This window comes from Eschscholzia californica, unplaced genomic scaffold (genome assembly GCF_041429995.1).
Source record: "Eschscholzia californica isolate CP2 unplaced genomic scaffold, dmEscCali1.0.p SCAF_6, whole genome shotgun sequence".
NCBI classification, from domain to species: domain Eukaryota; kingdom Viridiplantae; phylum Streptophyta; class Magnoliopsida; order Ranunculales; family Papaveraceae; genus Eschscholzia; species Eschscholzia californica.
The window spans coordinates 20,679,628-20,705,166 of NW_028238483.1; the positions used below are offsets into that span (position 1 = coordinate 20,679,628).

Sequence of the window (25,539 nt, forward strand, 5' to 3'; positions counted from 1 at the left end):
GTCGTTTTTTGTAGCCTCTGTCCATACCGTACATTGTGCTTCCTCTCCTTGATCATAAACTAGTCGTTCTGATTCTGAACATTGATCGAGCTTGAGCCAAGTGCTTCAATTTTGAGCAGGGGCAAAAAAATTCAGCTCTCTAATTCCTTTTTTTTAATAAACTTGCTTGAACACGTGTGCATTCTTTTTTCTTTAAGCGTATCAACGACTTCTACGTTGGACTATACAGATTATTTTGTATTAATAAAACGTATATAGTTAAACATAGGTTTCAATATTTTACCGTCTACATAGGTTCAATATTTAAACATATTAGTTTTCAAAGAAAATAATTTACAATCAATATTTAAACATATGTATTTTGAGTGAAAATAATTTACAATGTGAGAGATTAAAAATAATAAAATAAAGTATCCATGTTAACAAATAATTGTACGATTGTCTTTAAAACAAAAAAAATTATTATTAAAATTCTATATAAATTCATTTAATAGTGGTGGAATTTTCTTCGAAAAGTCTCATAAAATGTTAGTATGGCTAAATAAATGAGTCCATGGGTATATAGACCAAAATAATGTTCAAAAAAGGTATATGATCCAATCTTCCCAAAATATGGATATTTAGTCCTTTTACATTATGGACATAAATAACACATACTTTATTAAATAATACCGTCCATGTCCTTCCTCACAAAATCTCGGGTTTATTTGATTCTCCGACTGAATCCGGTAAGTTTCTAAAGTGGAAAGGGCGTGATTTGAGGGGTTTAAAGCTGGCAACGGTATCAAATTGAAATTGGATTTTCTCTCTCTTCAAAACTGTTTTGGAAATCAAATATTCTCCCAAATCGATTGAATCTGAACCCTAAAACAATCGTAACTACTGAAAAGGTAGCATCCTTTCTTCTTCGCAACTTTTTTTTTCATTTTTATCAGGTGAAAAGATAAGATTGTTCATCAACACCATTTCGTTTTCAAATCTGTTGAAAAACGAATCGTCGTTATATTCATGTGAAAGCTTTATAAATCTGTTGTTGCATGTTGATTTTATGATAAAGTATAAGTTATTTTTGACAAATACTAATCATTTATTTAATAAGAATAATTTGATGTTTTTTTGTCCATTAAAAGAAAATCTGTTGTTGAAGAAGACGTTGGAAAGAAGAAGACTAACACCAAAGAAACATCGATATCTGAGGTAATGTGTTTGAAATTTGTAGTAATTTATTGTTAATGTATGCAAATACTCTCTAAAGTATGTATCATTTACATATCAGTGTTCAAATTAATATACATTTGCTATTCTTCTAAGTAGCCATTAATTTACATATATCATACTCTGCTTTTTTTTAGAAGTAAATCAATAATGTATCATAAAGTATGTATACTTTACGTAATATATGGTTGCATTTACATTTCTGATCTATAATTTATTGTACAGGTTGGTGGGAGTTCTAAAAATTATAAATTGAAGATGTTATTGGGAGTCCACGAGCATGTCGAATCTGGATGTTAAAGGACTCTGATAGCTGAGAAGATATAGCTTTGTACCTGTTTAAAAAACAACACTATATGGTTATTTTATCATTAAAAAAACTTAAAACATTTGTATAAATTATGAATGAAGTAACATAAACTATGATCATGCCGGAAAAAACACACATAATATATAGTTAATACTTGATTATCCATAATAAATTACGTATACTTTACGAGACAAATAATAATGTTTTTCTATAAGATTTCACAATTTATGATAAAGAACTTCGATTTCCGAGCTCTATTAGCCAATCTTAAATTCAGATTGTTCCTTAGATGCCAAACACAAAAGGTCATCTGTGATATCAAATTTACATACATTAATAATGAAACATTTAATAAAAAACAAATGAGATGGATCATAAATAACAGGTACAAATCAAAATATTATGTATAATGTATGGAAAAGTACAATTGTTTATTAGGTTAAGAGAAGTTCTATATGCTTGTCATGACCACTGTTCTGGTAAAAAAAGGACGTATAATGTTGGATAAATTTTTCATACTTTCCGCACCTTTGTTCATTAATACTATCATCTTACGTGAAATGTATGTAGATTGTATCAGAAAGTATGGTAAGTTATCGTAAGTAACTGTAATTTTTATTCTGTTACAAGAATCAGAAAGGATAAACATCAAGATATTATTAGCAAATTAAATCAGAAAGTATGGAAAGTAATCGTAAAGTACCTGTACTTTATATTCTGTTATAAGAATAAGTGTGGATAATCACAAAGATCAAGAATTGTACGGACAGATGATTCTGATCTGCAAAAAAAAAAAAAAAGGATTTAACGTAGATCTGAAGAAATATACAATGAACATTGGAAGGAGAAATAACATACTAAAATTGAACAAATCATTAAATAAGAAATAAACATCAAAGATCTTAAAGAGTTATGAAAGTTTTAGAGAGAGAAACTATAAATCTTCCATTCGAAGCTAGTTAAGATGGAAACAGATCTTATGTAGTTGAATCACAAATGTAATATGTTCAATAATAGAGCATCGTAATCTGATAATGAAAAAAATAAGAATCATCATTAGATCTTAACAATGGTGTTAATACAAAACTGAAAATTTTAAACCTTATAAATGATGAACGATTTTCGAGCAATCTAATGAAGAGGAAAGAAAACTTCTGAGATTAATGGAGGTCAACGAAATTTTCATGTTGAAGGTCAACGAAAATTTTAAACTACTTGTTTGGGTTAGAAATGCATCAATGACAAGCGAGGCCACTAAATGGATATCGTCGTCGTTTTTTGTAGCCTCTGTCCATACCGTACATTGTGCTTCCTCTCCTTGATCATAAACTAGTCGTTCTGATTCTGAACATTGATCGAGCTTGAGCCAAGTGCTTCAATTTTGAGCAGGGGCAAAAAAATTCAGCTCTCTAATTCCTTTTTTTTAATAAACTTGCTTGAACACGTGTGCATTCTTTTTTCTTTAAGCGTATCAACGGCTTCTACGTTGGACTATACAGATTATTTTGTATTAATAAAACGTATATAGTTAAACATAGGTTTCAATATTTTACCGTCTACATAGGTTCAATATTTAAACATATTAGTTTTCAAAGAAAATAATTTACAATCAATATTTAAACATATTTATTTTGAGTGAAAATAATTTACAATGCGAGAGATTAAAAATAATAAAATAAAGTATCCATGTTAACAAATAATTGTACGATTGTCTTTAAAACAAAAAAAAATATTATTAAAATTCTATATAAATTCATTTAATAGTGGTGGAATTTTCTTCGAAAAGTCTCATAAAATGTTAGTATGGCTAAATAAATACTCTCAGTTCATGTGTACCTATCATAATAAATTATGCTTACAAGGATTAGGCGCAAGTATAGCTGTCAGTGCACATGAGTTAATAAAATAGATTTAAATCCATTCTTCCTCAAAAAGTTTAAATTAATTTATTTTGCTCAATCTCCAATTGAATAATTCGAATCTTAAGTACCGAATCAGAAAGTTCATATTATCAAAGTGTAAAAATAATTGTTAGTATTTGTGTAGTTAGATGATAAGATATCTGCCGACTTCAAAATTTATCTAAGCAACATACAAATATTATTTTTCGAACATTTTACTTAGAAGTCTGTTAAATAGACTTCCCATTAAAAAGATAGAAAGAAAATAGTAAGCAGACTATATGGGTACAAGTCCCCCTTTCTCTCTATATATTGTATAATATATAAAAATGAAATTTGGAGCACAAAACCTTATCCTGGAAAGCTGGAAACCTACAATAATAGTCAAATAACTCATATACAAAATATTGGGGCCTATTAAGACCCATCATCTTCATGTAGCTTACATGTTGTGGGTCCTACTAAATGGCTAAAATAGCTTTTTTTTTTAATGATCCACCAAAACCTTTTTCCCTTGGACAATACCTTCCTCCTTTTCTGCTGTAGTGAGTGGTCTATACAAGATTTTAGAGAGAGAAAGAGACAGAATCTGATAGTTAGGTGACCTAACTTGGTGGTTTAGTTCTTCATACATACATCATGTGGGGGGAGAAAAGTGGGCCTTAACTTTGTTTGGTCCTCCCATACTCTTCTCTTTCTCTTTTGGCTCTTTGTGTTGAACTTGAGTCTATTCTTTCTTCTAAGATTCTTTTGACTCCAAAAGAAAAATAAAATTCTAGATTTATAGATAAGATATGGGTTCCCTCAAAAATCATTTTAGGGTTTAATAGTGGTTTTTTTTTTTTTTTCTCTTCTATGTTTATTATTCTTGATAAGCCAACCAATTGTAAGGTTAAGGTAAGTTATAGGCACAAAAGGATAAAAGGCAGGAGTAGCTAAATTTAGTGGTTGAAGTCTAAACACAACCTACTAATATGTCACTCATTTTATACTTTATCACTCCACTCTTCATCAACTTTTTATATTCTTTCTAGAAGGCTCAAACTATGTTTTTCAATTATAAACCACATTGGGACAAAAGTTAAAAAATAATGATATGTTTCCTCTGTTACAAAAAACAAGACCATTATAACAATTGAATTAATGGTGTTTTTGATTCAATGTGTTTATCTATGAAAAGAAGAAAAAATACTCCTAATATAAATTTTCGGGAAAAGAATCCTTTTTGTTTGTAGACTAAAAGCCATGACCCGCATTTCGTTTAAGAAAAATTGTCTCTACTGGGAGAAAAATGATTTCTTTCTCAAAAGATGAAATCAAACACAACCTAAGATGTCACAATTTAACATTAAGAAGGATACTTAGAAGAAGAAGAATAAGTTGATCATATAGAAAAAAGATGTATAATATCTTATGCAAATACAACAAGAGATAATCAAGGACAGAAAAACATAAGAAATCTATCAAAGTCATCATCATTATAATCACCTCCGATGAGTCGAACAATCAGAAATGCATTTTCTATTTTCCGACGAAACAATCACCAGGTGCACATGGAAGTTCTCAAGATAAGAAAAAAGACACAATGGCAAGATTAAGTTATTTTGAGGTCAGTTTAGAACAGGGGAAGATCATTGTGAGACCATTGCTTGATCGGACACAACTGGGAAGAAGCTGGCTTTCCTATGTCTCAGTTCTGGCACAGTTTTCCTTTCCATTATTCCCTCCTTTTGAGATTTCAAATTCTTACAGGGTCACGACCGGAACCTGTCTCATGTTTCAGAGAGAGACTGGCAAACTGCGAATCAAGGCTGTCTCTGCTGCTGGATCGTCGATGAGAAGAACGTTGTTGCTGCTGCTGCGGCTGTTGTTGCTGAAGTTGTTGCTGCTGATATAAGATTCGAAGCCTTGAAATTTCTCTCTCTAACATTTCCTGCTCCACTACAATCACCGACTTGAAAGTTCAGTACTCAACTAGAAAAGGGCAACACTTAGTTTTTTGCGATGCAGTTGATACGCTTTCCCAAATTTTTATATCATTTATAATTTTCAAACCAGATTCAAAATATGATTATCAGTAGCATAGAGACTATCATGTTCGATCTAGGGAGACAGCACAAGCGGAAGGTAAGTACATACAGGGAGACAATTTTGGATCGGAGATATTTCGCTGGGAATTGCAATTTTTCCGATCATTTGACATATTAAATAGAGAACTCCTTCTATGCATTTCTATATGTATACATTTTTAATCATGGTTAAGTGACCGAAATATCTATTTCCTGTGGTTTTAAATCGAGTTGACGCGAGAACTCGAATAAGTAAATAGATAAAAAAAAGTTCCAAACGATTTGGGAACAAACACTTACAGCACTTAATGAGTTGTTCCTGGGTTAAACCATCTAATCGCTGTTTCAGGGCTTTGTTTTCCATGTTCAATATAAGATTTTGCTGGTCCAAGAATTCAATCTCGGCAGCAACTCCAGATCCTTCCACCTATATAAATACATCAATAAATAAATAAACATCGCACCAAATATGAATGCTTGAAAATGAAGTTGCAGCAAGTTTATGGTTTGGCCGGGATTACCTGCAATGCTTGAACATTTCTTTCAAGTTCAGCAATGTACTGAAGCTTCCGCACCCTTGAGCGCTGAGCAAATTGCCTGTTATAGTGGAAAATAAATTCATTAATTTATTAACTACAAACTCTTCTTCATAACTTTTGGTTTTCAAACATCCATCAGCTGAATGAATAAAAAAAAATCGTAGCAAATCCTTCATCAGTAAATGCTCCAAGGAGAATCCATAAAACATGCTTGTATGTGAATTAGATGGGTAAAGGATTGATGAAACTTGTACACCACAAAATCCTGCATATATGTTGTGTCTGTCACTTCAGAGTTGACTTATATTTCATCTGGATCCAAAACAGAGTGGAGATAATCTTTTCAAATTAGTAGGGTTGGGCTGATAGGACTACAAGAGTATAACTGAAGGTAAATGTTATGTGGCGATGATTTTCACGTACTGGAACCGAAAAAAAATCTCATCTCGTTCCGCAACTGTTAACTTGAATAACTGTCAATTAGAAGTTAACTCATGTACTGATGAATGGAAGGCCATGGCTATCCACTTTTGATTAGGTAAGAACTATCAAAATCCATGCTTTAAATTTAGATGGTAACCATGATGTAAGTGCAAATAGTTACTAACAAGGTAAATCCTACTGAAATCCTCATGCTACTTTGGAAAATTTAGAAAATGACAGGAAAACCTAATTACTTCTATATCAGTTTTTAACAAGACCAGTGTCTACCATCCAGTGTAAAACAGATAAAAACATGGGCAGTTGGAGATCAATACCTAAAGTAGGACGCATCAGACAAATTTTTATATATTGTAAGGTCCAAAAAAAAAAAAAAAAAATAAAGCAAGCAGAAAGCTTACTGTTTAGCACGTTTTGGATCTGTGTCAGACCCAGAAGGCTTAGGATTAGAGAAATCCCTTCTTTCACCAGTAACCTTTGGATCATGTTGCCAAGAATTATCTTGTTCTTGTTTTTCTGCGGGTGCTGATGGCACCTCAGCTGGTTCCTGTGGAGAACATGAGAACCCGGAGCTTGGAACTATAGCGTTATCACGAAGGCCACCTGAGTAGGCCATAGAATTCATGGGTGATTCCCATGTTTTACCTTTCTGTCTCATGAAATAGTTTGGCTCTTGATACAATGAAGCATGGCTTACATTGTTATAGTGGTCAAAGTCTTGAGATCCCCTTCTAGGTAAAGATGCTTTATTTCTTAACTCGTGATCAGCCTGAACTAAGCTATCCATATTAAAAGCATTAGCTGGATTGAAGTATGCAAACGAGTCACTCGATGAACGTCTGTGACCTTTCCTTACAGGAGTCTCTGGCTCATTGAGGAGTTCTTCCACCCAAGAAGGCTGTTCATCCATGAGGAAGCTCTCAGAGGAAGTACGTTGAAGGTTTAATCCTTGTCTTTGCTTTGCACTACCTTTAGATATTGTTGAAGAACTAGATCCATAGTCAAAATATGAAGAAGGGGGTGCACTCGGGAAAGGAATTCTAGGAGGAAGTAGTGACTGTTGTCCAGCATACATATAACTTTTGAAGTTTGATGATCCATTTGAATTCTCCATTTCTTATATTTAACCCTGGCAATCAAAGAGCAGTAGGAAAAGATGAACGTCAGAAAATATTTGACAATATTCAGGCAAGCTAGCAGTTAATATCACTTTGATCAGTACTCTTTTCGTTCAGTGACACTCAAAGATTTCATTCAGTAAGTTGCGGATTATACAAGAACTAAAACATTTTACTTTATAGTCATCTAGTTGCTATTCTGTTCCAATTTCAGGTTATTGGTGGTATCCAATTATCCACACAACACAAATACGAACTTACTACAAATACATTTAAAATTAGTTCAGAATGCCTACACCAACAATGGAAAATCACTACATGCTAAGAACTATAAGTTAAGGTTGAAGGTGTAAACCATCAAGCAACACAGCAGGAAGGAAGAGAAAAATTTCAACTTGATAAACCTTGGCGAATGTAATGAACAAATTCTTGATTACAATAAAAATTCACTTAATGTGGGAAATATACACCATCAGGTAGCACTTGATCAATGCTTGTGAGTGATCAACAATGTTTTGAAGGAGTATCACTACAGAGAAAGTGACTTTTTCCTATTATTGTGGTTAGAATGAGTTAAAGAAGTTAATGGAAGTAGACAGTATAGAGCGTGGAGGAGCTGACGGTAGAATCGTAATGCGATTCAGTGACTCTGCGTATGGAAGTGGGGGGTGTGGTTGCTGTCACATAAAATTTAATAACCTATACTTCAATTACATTACCGATTACGATACTAACTGTCTCAAACAAATTAAGAGGATTCTGAAGTAGATGACTAAACAGGACCAACTGATAATTTAATGATCAACCAAACCCAGAAGATATTACGTCGAAGACCTTGAAATAAGATTAACCAGGTATGCCACTCAATCCAGTTACCTTTCTAGTTTGATTGGAGCTAAAAGAAGACTGGAAAAGTATATTCAGAATGCAGTGTATAGATAATCAAAGGATTGTTTCTCAATTCGAGAATCACATATTGGATTGCGCCCCATGAAACCAAAAACAAGAATATGCGTCAAGTGAACATCTTCACTCTGCCTGCTAGTTTATATACAACCCATGTGTTAGAAACCTTATACTCACACACTCACCTATATATATTTACCCATATCCGCTTGTTATCTTTACATAGTTTTCGAATTCATTCACATTTGTCAAAATATGCTCTTTTACGACTCCCTAAACATATGCATCAAAGTTAATCAACTAAGCTTCTATTATGGCCTCCATAAACTCCGAAGGTAAAAGCATACAGCTATCCCGACGAGAACGTTAAGAAAACCAGTCAACTAGCATCCATTCCAAGCTAACTCATAAATGCAACTTTCCGTAGTTGTTCAATCGAGAATTCCTAATCCTCCAAAAGTTGTAAATGGCGAGTCGGCAACAACAACATGCCGCGACGGTAGTTACCAATTTTTACTTTCTTTTTGGGGATTCAATTTTTTTCTCAACATAACATAAACATTAACGCCATAAGGTTGCGATGGGATATGACGAAAATACTGCAAAATATTGTGATCTACCAAGAGGAATAACCTAGAATGAAGCCCAGGTTGATTATATTCATGAAAATCCATGGAAATTTTCGGTATTTCATCGTACCCATACCCATACTACATTTGAGATTTTATTACATACCCCTTTATGATCTTATCTACTTCTCCTTTTTTGGGGAGAAGGGGATCTTAAGAAGATCCACTCGGACTGAGTACATCAAATCAAGGTCATTATCAAGTTCAAATTTCACTCAAAACATAAAGCACATCCTAATCTACAAAGATCCAGATAAATCAAAGAAGAATACCTAAAAAATAAGAGTCACATGTAAACAAAATCACCAAAATCAAAATAAACAATCAACAATGTTACAAATTGAGAGTAAGAGAAGATGATAAAGAAGAAAACGAGCGGTACCTAAATCGATCGAGAGGTGAAGTTATGATCAACTCCTTCTGAAACCAGAAATTGTGAATCCTGGAATGATTTTAGGGTTTGTATTTTTAGAGAGAGAGAGAGAGAGAGAGAGAGAGAGAAAGGGGGGAGAATTAAATTATTCTCTTTTTTCTCTCTCTTTCTCTCGTAAGAAAGAATATATGTTGGAGACAACCAAGAAAGACTTGTTCGTAAATAAATAGTCTTTTTCCCGGCAAATTCGTTTTGGTTGTAAATGAAAGCTGGCTCGGCTGGCATATGACTAATTAACAGCCCTTTTCTCGATTTCTATTGTGGGTTATTTTCCCTTTTGGCCCCCAATTTATGACCAAGTGAGATATTTAACCTCGATATTTATCGGGCATTACAATTGGCCCCGTTATACCATGGTTGTCGACATCTCTGACTCTCTCGCTCTAATTGAAAATTCTACTAAAGCTAAGAAGCGACTCCATCTAGGAAGCTTCAATTAAAGAGACCAATTTTGGCCACAACTTTGAGGAAACAAAAAGATCTCTAGGGTGGAAAATTTTGGCCATGTTTCTTTTGTTTGCCACAGGCCTTCACCATCATTTTCTTCCCCATGCCAGCAAGGGCCGCCACCAAATTGTTAATATCAGTCACTTTTAATATATTTTTTTTATATTTTAATCTTTCCTCCTCCGACCACCATCACTTTGTCCGCCACCGTCATCTCTCTTCCTCCCCTCGACTCTCTCTTCCCCCTCTCTCTCTCCTCTTCCCGTTCTCTCATTGTTTCAATGAAGGGGAGGGTCCCTTTCAGAAGATCCCCCCCCCCCAAACGATTTCAATTACTGGTTTCGTGGAATTTTCCTCCAGCTCAGTGCGGAAGGAGGAGAGAAAAGAAAGACAACCGGTGGTGGTGGTGGCGGCATTGGTGGTCGGAGATAGAGTAGATAAGGAAGAAGAAGTTTTGTTGTCCAAACACTTTGACAAAACACACCATTTTTCTTTTTTAAATTTGTATTCCGAATTCTTTTGGTGGCCAATATATGGACAAACACAAGTCTTATGTGGACAACAATAATGGGCGTAAAAATAAATTTTTCCTTCATCATCTAAGTCTTTGGCTGCATCGTTTCTTTCTCTCTAAGAATGTACTACTGTAAAACAATGGTTAATATATAACTCAAATAGTCATTGACAAGGTGAAATAAAATCTTCCCTTCATACATAAATCATTATGTTTCCTACTTCTGGCACCTTTTTTTTTCTTGAAAAGATTAGTTAGAAGAGATAGAGAGAGTTTTCTATATAATGGGGTGTTTGTGTTGTTGAGATATGATTGTTTCTCCTTTGTTTACAGACGAGTTAGGGCTCACTCAAGCAATTGTTATAAGGGTATATAGTTGTTGGTGTGTGCTCACTTCTCTTTCTGTCAGTCTTTGGCGGCCGGAATCTCAATATCTTCCCTATCTCTCTCTACTGTTTAAGTATCATCTAGTTGGTTGAAGAAGGGAGTCAGTATTTGCGGTTGATGAACCATGAGGGGAAACAAAAATATTGCATCGACATGTCAGTTAATCAATAAAAAACAGATTGTAGCCAAAAGGGATATGTTCCCAACTCTTGAATCACAAGTGTTCACTAAGTTTCTTGTTGTAGGATGAAGAGAAGAGGAGAAACAGATGGTGTTTTTTTTTTAAATTTTGTCTTCATCTTCATGATCTTCATGAAAGACCTATTGTGAAAACTGCATCTACGATTACTAACAAGAAGAAAAAAGTTCTACCTAAGGAGGTTTATGAGTCGATTGTCCATATATGAATTTCATTTGTCCCTTCATGGATTGTTTGTACACCCAATTTTAGTTGTCCGCATAAGAAATTCGTTTGTCCACGTATTGGCTACCATTCTTTTTTGTTTCTGCAAACTGCTGGCCAAAATAAAATTTTGACTCTTAAGTTTGACTAACGTAGTCATTGTCTTGGGGAAGATTTTCCAGTTGTTCACAAACTGGGGGTGGAATTGAAATTAATCCAACTCTTTGAATCCTATGTGGCTAATTCTTTAAGGCCCCCCCCGCACACACAACTCATCACTTTCTTTTACAATCCTATTAGCACCCCAACAATTGACCGGATGTATCCCTATTACTTCATCTAACGGTATCAGTGTTATAACTTTGATTTTTGTGAGATGGCTGGCTGGCTGGCTGGCAGATAGAATGACTTTATATTGTAATTGAATTCATGTTTGCTGGTATTCATTTATAAGATTTAGACTAGATCTCACTTTTAGGTGTGGATTATAGTTCTACCGAAGTGTGAGTTTGTTGTGTCAGATGCTAAACAAAAATGAAAATTTAATATAATCCAGTAGAATACATCTCATTGTCTACCCCTCTTGAGAGATGGCCTTAAAAAAGTTTCTCCGCCCATTCATACTATATTCTTGAAAATGACTTGACATATGCTTTTGTGGTTCGGTAGGAGAGTCATGTTAACAATTGAAGGGCCATGTCAAACCACCATTTGAGGCGAATAGCATTTTGAAATTGTTGTTGGTAGTTTGGTAGACCTACTTAGTACCAAATACGATTGTCAGACGGGATATACGAGAGTCTTAAGTTTGCGAAAGAGAAGATGAGCAAAACTTAAGCTCTTAGGAGACATTTTTTGAAAGTTACTGTAAAAACAATAATTAAAATTACTAAAGATGTTGTACAAATATATAGTGAAATATTTTTGTACCAAATTTCTTTATTATTTTGAGAAAGCAATTTAGTTGTATTTATAGCTAGTAATGGGGTGGATGGACTATGGAGTATAAGATATTAAGATGCAACCAAGGCAAATAGGCAAATATCAATTGATTGTCCCCACTAGCACACATGCAAGAAAAGGGGAAGGCCATTGAAATCTCCAAGACCACGTTCTTGGTTTCGTCATATGACCTCCTGTAACCAATTTACTACTTCATTGAATTCAAAAGATGAGTCAGTCAGTCAGTCAGTCAGTCAGAACCTTTCTTTAGGGAACCGACCACTAGGGTTCCAAATAATCTAAGGAAAGCTTTCTTCTTTCTCTAGTCTGAGTAATACCTAAGTTATCTTTGTATGAATTGGTTCTGTTCTTTGGATCTCACCCAGTCTGTGTGATTCATTCTTTTAATCTTATTGGGTTTTGACATTACATAATCATTGTTATAGAATCTATTGAGGTGGCTTTTATTAGGATCTCTACTTGTCGGAATTTGAATATTTTTTTACTCTAATGTACTCAAAATCAGTCCAAAATAACAATTTAAACGAGTTGCACAACAACAAACATTCTGATATCTACTTTATGTCGATTATCAAGTCAGACTTTTATAACTTAGAAATAGAAGAACACTCTCTTAGCTTATATACATTATAAAGGCAAAATAAATCATCACAAACAACACAATGGTAAAGTAACAACCACATAATAAGATTCACCCCGGAAACAATTAAATTTTTTGGAGTACAAAATTTTAAATGAAAGTTTTACATTTTTCGGAGTACAAAATTTTAAAGTTTTTTACTTTATCCACTCAACATTAATCGGATAATTGAGTATACCCCTTCCAATAATCGATAATGAGCTCACCCTCTGTTTCTTTTTGAAGAGAGCTCACCCTCCTTGTATTCAGTATTTCTATCAAAAACATTGAGGTCATGTTTGGCTAGCAAAAGTGAAATGCAGTTACTAGAATTACACCCAAAATTGATCTCCATCAGTTATATTCACGACTAAATCAAACAATACAGACATTCCATTTGACATAGATCACATTACGAGAGTGTTCTTCTCTATAATCGCATTCTATTTTAGCATTCCAAACATAATCTTACTGTTTTTGACAAAATCTATAACTTTAGGGGAACAAACTCGATTATTTATTATTGAGAAAGGTAAGCTCAATTACCAATTAGTTTTAAGAAGTCTTGAGAGGTAAAGCAAAAAAAACCCAAATTTCAAAGAATAGCGGCGGATTTTGTCAAATTTTCCAAAGCAATATAACTTCTTCTTCCTCATATCCTCCCATCAATTTGGGCCACAACCTCCAACCACTACCAGTTTGTCTCGTATCTCTCTATCTCCCTACTTTTCTCTTCGCTAATCTCTTTCTTATTCTCTATAAAACTTTAACTTATTCTCTTTCTCCCTATCCTCATTGGTCCAGTAAATAGTCACTTCGTGGGTCCTCCTTTCGTTTTAGACAAAGTAAAAAGATTGCATGCAAAATCCTCCTAAACAATTTCGCCGAAATCCAAGCCCTTGGGGAGGGTCACAGAACCCTCAATCGAGGGTTATAGGGTTTCAAGCAAACCCTCCTTAAGGATTTTACCTAAAACCCATCATCTTAACGGAGACAATGAGGATAAAGCGAAAGATTTAGCCAAGAAAGTAGCAAGAGAAGAAAGGGAGAGAAATAGTAGTGGCGGTGGTCGAACCAAGAGAAAGAAAGGTTTGAAAATAAATAAATAAAAGATGTCGGCAATAACAGTTTGCCAACGACCTTTAGCAACCTTTTTACCGGGTTGGAGAAAAAATGTAGAGTCGGATGGAGGAAACAAAAAAAGGAAACACAAAAAGGCCAAAAATTCAACTCGTGTTGTAAAGCAATCCCATGCTCCTCTTGAGAGGTTAAGCACCCTTCCCTAGTGAGACCTTTTAAAACCGTGAGACCCAGATGTGCCAAAGCGAACAATATCACTAGCAGCCCTGAAGGCTGGTCCGCACCATCCTATAACACGTTATCAGCACGATTCGCTCTACTATGGTGTGGTCTTGGGAGGGTGTGTTGCAAAGCAATCCCACATTGACAATGTGAGACAGGAGTGCGGTGTTCCTCTTAAGAGGTTAAGCACCCTTCCCTAGTGAGGTCTTTTAAAGCCGTGAGGCTCAGGTGTGCCAAAGCGGACAGTATCACTAGCAACCTTGAAGGCTGGTCCGCACCATCCTATAACAACTCGGTAGTTTTTTTTTCTTTTTCCCCAAATCTAAGAATAGTAGTCATAAAATTGTAGAGAAAACACTGAAAAACTAAGAAACAATAGACGAACCTCAGACCTGAGAGGGGGGTGGGGGGATAAACCATTCAACAAGAATAGAAAAGCCGAGAGAGAGAGAGAGAGACAATTGACCCGAAAATAAAGACATTTGATTTCGTTTAGGCATGGGGTAAGACTTATCTTTTGCTATCATTGCTCAAAAAATAATACTAATCCTTTTAGAGCCCTAAGGAAAAATACCAAAGGTACAAGCTAAGCAAGAAAGTGTAAATCTGCAGCTTAAAAAAGTAATAGTAACCTAATCAAGCTTGAGAGATCAAAATAATAACAAAATCTTTAGGAAAACAAGACGTACCTAAGTTGAATATACGATTTACTTCCCTCACTTTAACAGGTAATACTGTAAATTCTAATGCAACAGTTTGAATAGAAATATATGCTTGTTAATGGTTGATATAAACATCTAGAAGAGAAGACAATTTACAACTTCTCCTGGCCGAGCCTCTTTTGATTCCCGACCGAATCAACAATCAAGTCATCATCCACGGCAAGTGATCGATGAAGTGCATTCGGCTAAAAGACATTTTCCACATAGTTTCTTGTCAACCACTACAAGGAGACCTCCCTTTATTCTTTATAATAACGCTAGCTTGACACAATATTATTTGACAGAGTAACTGACACAAGTCACCTGACTATCCCTTTTACAGTTTTTGAGAGTCAATAATGAATGGTCAGATGATCCTGTGTTGATACTGTGCCCGAAAAACTTGTGTCAACCTGGCATTTTCCTTATTCTTATAACCCCAATCTGAAGGATCCAATAGAAGAGCTTCTAACAACAACCACAACAAACTTCGAAACAAACTATACATTACTTGTGTAGATAAGAAGTAATATTTTGAAGGTCCTTTCGTTTTGTGGTCTTTTATAGTTAAGGAATTTGGTGAATTATGAACCAAGAAGCTTCTTCCATCTTGCGTATGCTAACATGAGCAGGAACAATAAGAAACTTACAGCAGAGGTGCCTCCAACAATGGGTTCAAAGATTCCATCTCTATGGTAAAGTATGCAAGGAATGTTCATACCGAAAGCTCCGGCTATCAGTGTCTCAATAGCTATGGCAAATGAAGCGATCGTTAGTATCAGCTGAAGCTGAATGAGTTCATTTCTCTGGTTGTCAAGTTGAATGTTAACGTAGTCCTCGGTATCATCGATGTATTCCCTTACCTATAGATGTTAATATACGAGTTAGAAAATCAAGTAAACATAAAGAAGAACAAATTTCCAATTTGTTTTTTCCTCTTGATACTAGTTACTATCATTTTTCTTAAATCACAGAAACAGAAGGCCAAGATGTAAACTAAGTTCCTCAAGAGTATATAACGATAAGATACGGGATTTGTTAATTTAGCAAACGATAAACGATCTAGTTGGGATTCAGCAAGGATTTGTTAACTAAGTTCATTTTTCGTTTATAACAACACCTAGTTGGGATGTGTTAATTTAGCGTCTATATAACTAATTTAAAATAGTATGTGAGATAAACGATAAGATACGGGAAGCGCCTAAACGGATTGCTTAAAAAAACCAATTATGTTTCTGTTCCAAGTTATAACCTTGTCCCAGTATTTAGTATAATATCCATGTATCAATCAATTTTTTTTTTTTATAAAATTAATATTACTCACCACAGACAACTTACCGACAATATTTTGTTTCGAGTCCCGTCCAGCTGCATGAAATAAGCCTCGAGCAGCATTTCCAAGTCCTCCACATCTTGATCATCAAAGTGATTACTGGTAATCAAACTTGAGCTCTTATTAGAATCCATTCTTCGCAAGTTAGGTCCAAGAGTAATGATACTATTTGAAGCCCCGGCACCAAATGCTTCAGATTGTTGATTCTGGATCGACTTCCTTGTTAAGTATAGATGTGCCATGTCTTCGTTGTCATCTAAAAGATGTTCAAGTTCATCCCTAACCTGACATGAGATAGACATGTATCACTAACTAAAACAAGCAAAAGTCCCAACAGAAGAATGCCGGCAACCTTTCATGAACAAAACAAAGAACTGTTCTGTGGCATGTAGAATAAACAGTATCAGATCCAAATGCATGATAGTCAAAATAAGTTCGCATATATGCCAATTTTTACCAAAAATTGGAAAAAATTATTGGAGCAGTTGAGCTATCACAAGCCATAATTTACACTAAGTCGTATATCAACTAAAGCTTTTGGCATAATTCGTACGTCACTCAGTCTCATATACTCCTTGGAGTAATATCTCAGTTTTCTTTATTGATTTCAGTTCAGGTACACAAAAGATCTTCAAAAATTAGTATCACTAAGTCTAAATCCCTTCACATATATTAGAGCCCTAATTTATCAGTGCCAATCAAGAAAACCTCTAAAATCTTTTTGAGGCATTTGTCCTCATAAAAAGGAGCAGCTTCCACATGATAGTTTTTTGAAGTCTACACAAGAACTATATCTAATGTGCCTAATAGCCATTAAAGTTAGAAAAAGTATTATCACTGATTCACTGAGCTATTACATGCTTCCTGCAGGGAACTGGTGCAAGTAGAAGTTCCCTTTTTATATTTCCATGTGCTATTACAAATTTCATCTGTTTAAGAGTTGATTAAATGATGGGACCTCTGAAATAAGAGTTGATACTGCATAAATGTTAGCAAGAGAAGGAAAATTCTATCATGGCAATAAGCCAATAATGCAAAGAATACGGAACTCCCTGTCAGCAGCACCAATTTTTAGTAAAACAGATGTGCTTCCCGAAATTCCGTATTAATGCGTCATTCTTGAACAAAAAATGCCATAATTCTCCAAATGAGTCATTTGTTGAAGTGTGACACCTTGTTATCATGTTCAAAACTTGGCAGAATGGAAAGACCCTTAAATATATTACGTTATCTACGCTGTACAATTCCATCAGAAACTATAAAGCTTATGTTATCACACTAAAAGTACATCAAACTTCATATTTGAAGTAAACTCAAAGCTCTTAACATTACGATTGTTAAAAAAGAAACTCAAACCGTATAAAACATAAACTGCTTATAAAAAATAAATGTACATAAATAAGCTAACTAGCTCAGTACCATACCTTTTGCACACGAGCAAGAAGACGGGTGAGATTGCTCTTCAGACTCCTGACAAGTTCAAGATTCTTAGTGCTAACATTTCTTGCCAATTCATCTAAAACAGGGTAAGCATCCCTTTCAAGATCTGCTACATTGGAGTCCAAATACGTACAGACAACTTCTAATGCAATCTCCAACACCTGAAACTCGAAAGGAAGCTCACACTGCAAACCTTCAGCAGCTTCAGGAACAGGTAACCATTGTCCTGCACCAGCTGCAGAATTCTCTTCTCCTTCACCGACCTCATGATTCCTAGGTTGGCTTTTATGAGGGAGTTGTTGCCTCAGTTGATCAACAAAAGGAAGAACTTCCTGACATAGAGGATCTAGCAATAATACTTCTTCAGCAGTAACTATGGCTTTTATAAACTCTAGATTGACAACCATGGCTTTCTCTCTTGCTGCATTGCCAACAATGATAAATCATGATATTACTATTCTCTCCGAGTTCAAGAGTACTTCTTAAGCAGTAAATATTCATAATTCACTGTTTCTAGCATTCTCCACATAACGCTTGAAGTAGGAAATTCTTAATGGGTCATCGAGATAAAACTTGTCTCTACAATTACGTTCTAAGCTTCTTTCAGTCAATTTGCACCGGAAAATCGAAAAGTATCCTCGTATATTCTATGTCTCGTTTAATAGTTCAATATTAGCACTATGAATGTTATTAAATATGCTCTCCGGGCTTTAGTTCTCTAACTTACGATGCCCAGTTTATCCCTTATTTCAATCAACAAGTATACATGACCCGCCTCTTTGGACTCCCACTTGAACCGCCTGTGAGAGAAACAAGGATTTCTCTCTCCACGAGACTGAACATGTGAGAGGAGAGAGAAACCCTTGTTTCTCTCACAGGCGGTTCAAGTGGGAGTCCCAGGAGGCGGGTTGAGTATACTTTTTGTATTTCAATCTATAGGAAGGTGAGATACACTGACAATGAAATTATGCGATCTCATTCTATTTCAAATATAGCTTTAATGGAGTTGTTGGAGTTACAGAGGAACATATGGATCAAGCTACTCTTGGATTCAATTAAGTGAAATTCACAACAATTGTTATCGTAAGTTCAATCAACTGGCAATCACTGTGGGATACCGAAAAAGAAATAGCTTTCACAATTCTGAGTTCAAACCCAGAATTCTCTTCATCTAATTCATCACAACGAAGTCTAAACACTATAAGATCATTATATTGTCCAACTATACGATTCGAATTTCTAAATATATGCCACCAAAAGAAGTTTCAGAAGAAAAGACATAACTTTTACATGATTAAAGCAAGTAAGACAAGTATGTTCTTTTCAATCAGTTCACTCAAAATTGATTATTAGGGCTTCATAAAGATAATTTTTGCCACAAAAACTAACATTTATATTCAAGTATCGAACAAGATAAACTCAAAAAGAGAAAACCTGAGAACTATAACTGAAATTTCGAATTAGATACATTTTAGTTCCTTTTTCTGTTCATCAGTTTGATGATAATAATATGTTATCCTACTAATTAAAGCTTAAAGGTTCAGTAGCAAACAGAAAACGAAATAAAAGAGAAACCCTAATAATTAAAAGATAATGGGATTACCAAGTATATTAGATGATTGAGAAAAAACAGGACCAAGGATCCTGAGGTCCCGTGCTGGAATTGAAGCACGTCTGATAATCGCACTTTTATCACATTCAAGAAGTTCTGATTCACCGAATCGGTCGAATCGCATCCAAAGTCGAGCGCCACCGGTTTTCTTCTTAGCTTTGGATGCAGCAGAAGAAGCGACGAGTCCAGCCGAGTTGTTGTTGTTGTTGTTGGTGGAATTGGGGTTATTGTTAAGGTTATCGGACGGCGGTGGTTGCAATTGAACCTCCGTCGACTTCTTGGGGCGGCGCCTCCCGATCTTCCGGGAAAAAGAGAGAAGTCCTTTCCCCATTGGATCCCTCTTTACCAGTTTCTCTCTCCTATTATTTCATATGTTAGGGAGAACAAGAGAGAAAGATGAAAACGAAGAACAATCCCACAAATGATTACCCCATATCTTCCTTCTGCTTTGTTCTTCTCTCCTTTCTACTCGACAGTTTCTTTTACGCATTGGTACACAAAAACTCGGAAACTGCGTTCTGATCCTCCAAGAGGACCAAGACCAAGAGTAGGGATGGGATTTTGGCCCGTGCCTCGGTACCTGCCCCCGTCCGCCCCCGTCCGAAGGGTCTGTGGACGCCCGGTGACAAAGGTGATCAAGTCCCGCCCAACGATAGATGTTTAGTGGACAGGCACGGACAAGGGGGCCTAATCGGGGTACCACTCAAGTCCGCCCATTTAAGTTGTCCCTTTACCCGCCTGAATTACCTGCCCATACTAAATATGAATCATTAATGGTGTGTTTGGTTGTAGGATTCCTACTAAAAGTAGGATTTGGTAGGAATCAAGAATCTTTGGTATATTTGGCTACAAAAAATCTAAGGACTTTTGAATCCTATGCATTAAAAGTCCAAAATTTGTATTGGACCAAAATCTCACCCTACCCACTAAGATTTGTTAGGATTTTGGATTAATAAACCTAGATTTCAAACTTTATATAAATATTGTTTGTTTTCTGAAAATCATTTTTTTCTTCAGATTTTTTTTTTTAACCCCAAAACCCGATTTTTTTTTTCCGAAAGCAGATTTTTTCTTGAAAAATGTATTTTCTCCAAACCCATTTTTACCAAAAAATCGTTTTTTTTTCTTGAAAAACATTTTTCCTTTCTCCATAACTGAAATTTCCTGAAAACTATTTTGCTTCATGAAGACAGTTTTTCCAGGGAAAAAATGTTTTAGGAAAAGAAAAATGTTTTTGACAAAAAAAAATCAGAAAAAACGCCTTTCGTGAAAAACTATTTTTGAAGAAAAAATTAGTTTACGAAAAAATTGGAAAAGCGGTTCTCGAAAAACAATTATGAAGAAAACATAGGGTTCTTGAATGAAACGATATTTGAAAAAAAACAAAAACAAGGTTATGAAAAAACGAGTTTCGAGAGTAGGGTTAATTCAACATTTTTTTAAAGAAGCGTTTAAAAAAAATACTCAAATAATAATAGATCCTAAGATTTTTATTAGTTGCCGAACAAACCAAAAAAATTACTTTGACTCATGAATCCACGGATTCATGATTCTGTCATCCAAACACACCTTAAATGTTTAGAATAAGATGGTAGTGTTAGATTAGGTTAGGCTATGACATATAACCTTCGAAATTAGAATAAATTCGAAGAAGTCCAACCCTTTTCTTTCCTCTTCTCTTCGACTATATTCCACTCATGTCTCTTGTGGTTCTCAATGGCAAAATCCTAACCCCTAATCATGATCGATGTTTCCCTCTCTTTTTATTTTTCTCAGAGAAACTTATTTCTAATTAACGATCATTTATCTCGGTGTTTTTAATTTTGTTGTTATTGTTCACTAAGTTAATCAACTTGGTGACTTTTATTTTTTGAAAAATTATGTTGTATACCTGGTGCCTGCCTGACCGATGTCCGGCTAAAAAGACTGGTCACAGATGAACATTTTTACAAACAAAATGAGTTGCGTCCATTCCGCCTGGACTGGATAGGTAGTTGCCTATGAACTGGCCGTTCAGACCGTTGCCGACCCCTATCGAAGAGTCTACGATCATCTACCACGCGGGAGCATTCGTTAGTTGTCGACTATTTTTTTTTTGCTTAAGTCCAACCGGATCAATAAACCAAGTTCCGTACACTACAATTTGCTTTGGTTTAATTCGATCCAATTGATTGGTCAACTGACGTAAGAATATTAAATTGAAAAAATCTAAATTACTTTCTTAAAATTGATGAAGCACATATGAAATATCACCCAATTTGCTTATTCCAAACTGAATACCAAATAATAGAGGCAAAAACACACTTGTTACATTATCGTGGCGGACTTGGACACCTTTTAAAATTGGGTTCGTGGGTATATAGTCCAAAATAATGTTTAAATAGGGTTTAGGGTCCAATCTTCACAAAAAATGGATTTTTAGTCCTTTTACCATATGGACATAAAAACTCTCACTTTCTAAACATAGTACCGTCAATGTCCCACGCTCAAATTTCGCGCGTTTTATTTTTTGGGGGTTGATGTAATCTGAACAGACTGATTTGGGCGTGATTTGGGAGATTTATTAGCAAAAAACGGATAGAAACAAATCATAATTTCTCTCTCCTCTAAACAAATTTGGAAATTAAATTTTCTCTTTCCTATTACCCGAATCGATCAGAAACCAAAATCCTAACCAAAACGAAACACCATCACCACGGATATTTTCAAATCAATTTTCTCTCTCTTCTTTACATATTTGGAAACCAAATCAATTTTCTCTATCTTACTATGTGATTTGTTTTTTCGATTCAAATCAATTTTCTCCAACTTAACTTTCAGATTTGGAAAGAGTATATTTTCTGGGATCAATTTAGCGTGATTTGGGGGCTAATATACAAAACGTATGTATCACTTTCTCTCACTTAATTTTTAGATTTGGAAATAGTATATTTTTCTGAGAACATTACACCAACATTTGTTTTCGTTTTTACTCATACATAATACACATCGAACACAAATTATGAAACAAATACGTAAATTATGTGTTATTTATGACGAGGAAACCATCATTTGTCATGTATACAACGTAATTTATCAACTGTATGTGTGTCATGTTCAATAAATTACACATAATTTCTTTTACATTACACATCGTTTACATTCTATTACAAAAAAACGTACAAAATATTCTCTGGTTCAAAAATGGTGCCCATCCATGTACTCTTCATTTGTAGTCTCGAGCAGGCAAACAACAGTTACACTATATTGTCGAAGAGAATATCGAAATGCTTTTGCACCACCAGGAAACAACTGACCAACTTCAGAAAATATTTTATCCCAGCCATCAGATTTTAGTTTTCTTGTCTTACTTAGATTGGATGATTCTGTAAGAAATTCCACAAGTAACAGCAAAACTACAAAAAGAAAACATATACATTTGTCAACAAAACATATAATTTACTAGAAACAACATGTATAATGGAATAAATTATGCATACTGCTTGTTAAACTTCATAATGTGTTAGGAGACAAACAAAACTTTAGTTTGAATCACAAGGTCACTGTTATGTGAAAAAATATGTATAATGTGCAATAAATTACATATAATTTTTGAAACATTTAGTTTATTATAAACGACAACTGTTTTGGGAAAAAAGTACGCGTAATTTTGAATAAATTATATATATATATATAATGTAAGTAGATTTATAAGATGTTTTTGATATCATTTATAAAGTATGTATTATTTATAACAAAATACATATATTTTACATTACGTTATAAAAACATCGTACAGAAGATGTTTGCGTAATGTAGAAAGTATGAAAATGTATTGTAAGCTACCTATATTGTATATTCTGTTATGAGAAACCGTACAGAATAACACCTGATTCATAAATTATACGGATACAAATATCTGATGTGAAGAAATATCAGAGAATCAAGAAGCTTAAACCTAAATCTAAGGAAAAATGATATGATAATTGTATGCAAACATAACATACTCGATTTGAAGGAATCAGTAAAGAAGGATTAAATATCAAGATCATAAACAGTAATGAAAATCTTAGAGAGAAAATAAACCTCAAACATTTGAAGTTAATTAATTAGTAAACAAATCTTTGAGAACAAAATCAAAATCTGTTATGTTTAATTTTAGAGAGAGAGAATCTGTTACTTTAACCTGAGAAGCAATATTAAATCTTATCAATGGTACGAACAAAGACTTTCACAATGTAAAACCTGATAAACGATGGAGGTTTCAGCTGCTCTAATGAAGATGAAACAAGATTTCTGAGTTTAATGGAGGTTTATTAGATGATTCGGTTTTAGAGAGAGAAAATAAACAGGTTTCCATTATGGAGGATAATGAAGATAATGTTTACTTTGAATAGAAACGTGATTGGAGAGAGAAGGTGGGAGATAAAAATGGAAAAAGATAATTGAAGATTTTGAAGGTAAATCAGTTTTTATATATAAGAAAGGTTAGTTTAGGTATTATGATTTAACTAGGCAAGACCCGTGCCTACGGCACGGTGGATTCCGTTGAATATTTTATACATCATAAAATAGTTGACTACTCGTTATGAAAATAAATGACCTTTAAGTTGCAAAAATAGAATTTCAGTTACAACTGTTAGATCCCCCTTTAAAAGAATAACATTGACTTCTACCTCCAACACTTTCAATATCTAAAACACCTTGCCCAAGGCATCTACTGGTGAATTTCCGAGGTTGATCCAATCTCTTTACTAGAGGCCTAACCTGACGGAATAAAAATCAAGAAATTCATTGAAATCAAGAAAATTTTGACCATTCTAAAACTAATAATTTTGTTGAATAGTTGTTTTTACCTACGAGTGGAAATCTCTTTGTTATAGGAATGAAAATATCAAGAATTATAAACACCCAACCTAGATGAGTTAAAAGATGAGAAATTATTAAAATTGGACAAATCATTATATAAGGATACAACAAATTTTAAAATCCAAGATGGTTAATAATCATTTGGAAGTAAAATATTTGAACCATAACATTTTATCATACCATCTTATGCACATAGTTATACATGATGTTCATGTTTCTTAACCTAAAAATAAAAGTCTTAACTAAAGTTTAGTCCACGTTCTTAGAAACTCCATAACTTTATAACCAAGTATGTTAATACAAAACCACAAACCATCAAATACCCTATTATGTATAATACTCACAAATCACATACCTTTATTATTCTTTTATCAGTTTTCCCTCTACCAGCATATATTGAAACCAAAATAGGAAGAAAAGAAGATTTGAGATCACTTGAAATGTGAATTTTGAGTTGACAAAAAAATTCTTTCAATTATTCTTACAATCTTATGAAGTGTGTAACTCCTTCACACAATAGATACATCAAACTCCGCGAAGACAATCACAATTTTAAGAAAGTGTTTGGTCAAGAAAACTTGTATAGAATTTCTAACCGCCGTTGAATATATTGGTGAAAAGGATGAATTTCACCTGTTATCATGAAAAGATAAATACACAAATTAGAGAGAACTAAAGATGGTCAAATTGAAGAACATAGATACAAACCTTCAAGAAGTTGTTAGAAAGAAACATAGATACGAAATATATTAATAAATCTCTTCAGACGAAATTATTAGATAAGATACTAGTGAGGATTTTAACTAATTATTCAGAACCAAATCTTCTTTAATTCGTAATTCAGGATAGATAGTGGTGTACTTACATACAATAGTCTTTTAGGAAGAGCTTACCAAAACAATATTTAGAGACTCAAAAGATATAGAGAGGACCTACTGCCCTGAGACCAATATCCAGAAATTTTGATAAATCAAAGGAAAGAACTCAACCATGCAATTATAGAGAAGATAACGTCTTGAGCACAAGAGTCGTGGACAGTTGAGAGTATTAATGCTTAATTTTAATTTAGCAAGCCTTATAACTGAGAAGATGAGTAAAAGACAAGATTTAAAGGATAGGGTTTGTGTCAAACAGAGAGTTACAAAAATGGTCATTAGTATCGAATTAATTGGAAGAATTTTAACTCCCAATACACCATTAAACTCCCACATTATTTCAGGTGATTAGTGTTGTAATTAGATATATGGATCTAAAGACCACAATTGAAGATAAATCGAGATGGACGACTATGATATCATGGGTGAACGAAGTTTGTACAATAGATTTTAATGAGAGAGTGAACGAATTTTCATTTTCTTCGATAGGTAATAGATCTAATGGCTAAAATTTGACAAAAAGCACAACGAACG

The 25,539-nt window shown here is 34.2% G+C and overlaps 2 protein-coding genes across 2 annotated transcripts; both read right to left on the bottom strand.

The window, feature by feature from the left end:
- Nucleotides 1-4,792: 4,792 nt before the first annotated feature.
- LOC147532351 (uncharacterized protein At4g06598-like) lies at nucleotides 4,793-9,788 on the bottom strand. The gene is made up of 5 exons (XM_086647086.1): nucleotides 9,511-9,788; nucleotides 6,877-7,604; nucleotides 6,017-6,092; nucleotides 5,796-5,922; nucleotides 4,793-5,367 (listed from the first exon to the last, which is right to left on the bottom strand). The coding sequence occupies exons 2-5, from the start codon at nucleotides 7,587-7,589 to the stop codon at nucleotides 5,165-5,167; spliced, it is 1,119 nt and encodes a 372-aa protein (XP_086503212.1). The 5' UTR covers nucleotides 7,590-7,604; nucleotides 9,511-9,788; the 3' UTR covers nucleotides 4,793-5,164.
- A 5,050-nt stretch (nucleotides 9,789-14,838) lies between these two features.
- Nucleotides 14,839-19,909, bottom strand: MGT6 (magnesium transporter 6). The gene is made up of 4 exons (XM_086647003.1): nucleotides 19,274-19,909; nucleotides 17,655-18,091; nucleotides 16,236-16,514; nucleotides 14,839-15,760 (listed from the first exon to the last, which is right to left on the bottom strand). Exons 1-4 carry the CDS (start codon nucleotides 19,611-19,613, stop codon nucleotides 15,482-15,484), a joined length of 1,335 nt encoding a protein of 444 aa, XP_086503129.1. The 5' UTR covers nucleotides 19,614-19,909; the 3' UTR covers nucleotides 14,839-15,481.
- Between the last annotated feature and the right edge of the window lie 5,630 nt (nucleotides 19,910-25,539).

What these genes read in the sequence shown, in the direction of transcription:
- LOC147532351 (XM_086647086.1), bottom strand. Translation starts at nt 7,589, where the DNA reads ATGGAGAATTCAAATGGATCATCAAACTTCAAAAGTTATATGTATGCT. An exon ending in GATCCAAAACGTGCTAAACA is followed by an intron (nt 6,093 to 6,876) that starts GTAAGCTTTCTG and finishes CCACTATAACAG; the next exon opens with GCAATTTGCTCAGCGCTCAA. An exon ending in GGAACAACTCATTAAGTGCT is followed by an intron (nt 5,368 to 5,795) that starts GTAAGTGTTTGT and finishes CGGTGATTGTAG; the next exon opens with TGGAGCAGGAAATGTTAGAG.
- MGT6 (XM_086647003.1), bottom strand. Translation starts at nt 19,613, where the DNA reads ATGGGGAAAGGACTTCTCTCTTTTTCCCGGAAGATCGGGAGGCGCCGC. An exon ending in TTCTTGCTCGTGTGCAAAAG is followed by an intron (nt 16,515 to 17,654) that starts GTATGGTACTGA and finishes ATCTCATGTCAG; the next exon opens with GTTAGGGATGAACTTGAACA. An exon ending in CTCGAAACAAAATATTGTCG is followed by an intron (nt 15,761 to 16,235) that starts GTAAGTTGTCTG and finishes TAACATCTATAG; the next exon opens with GTAAGGGAATACATCGATGA.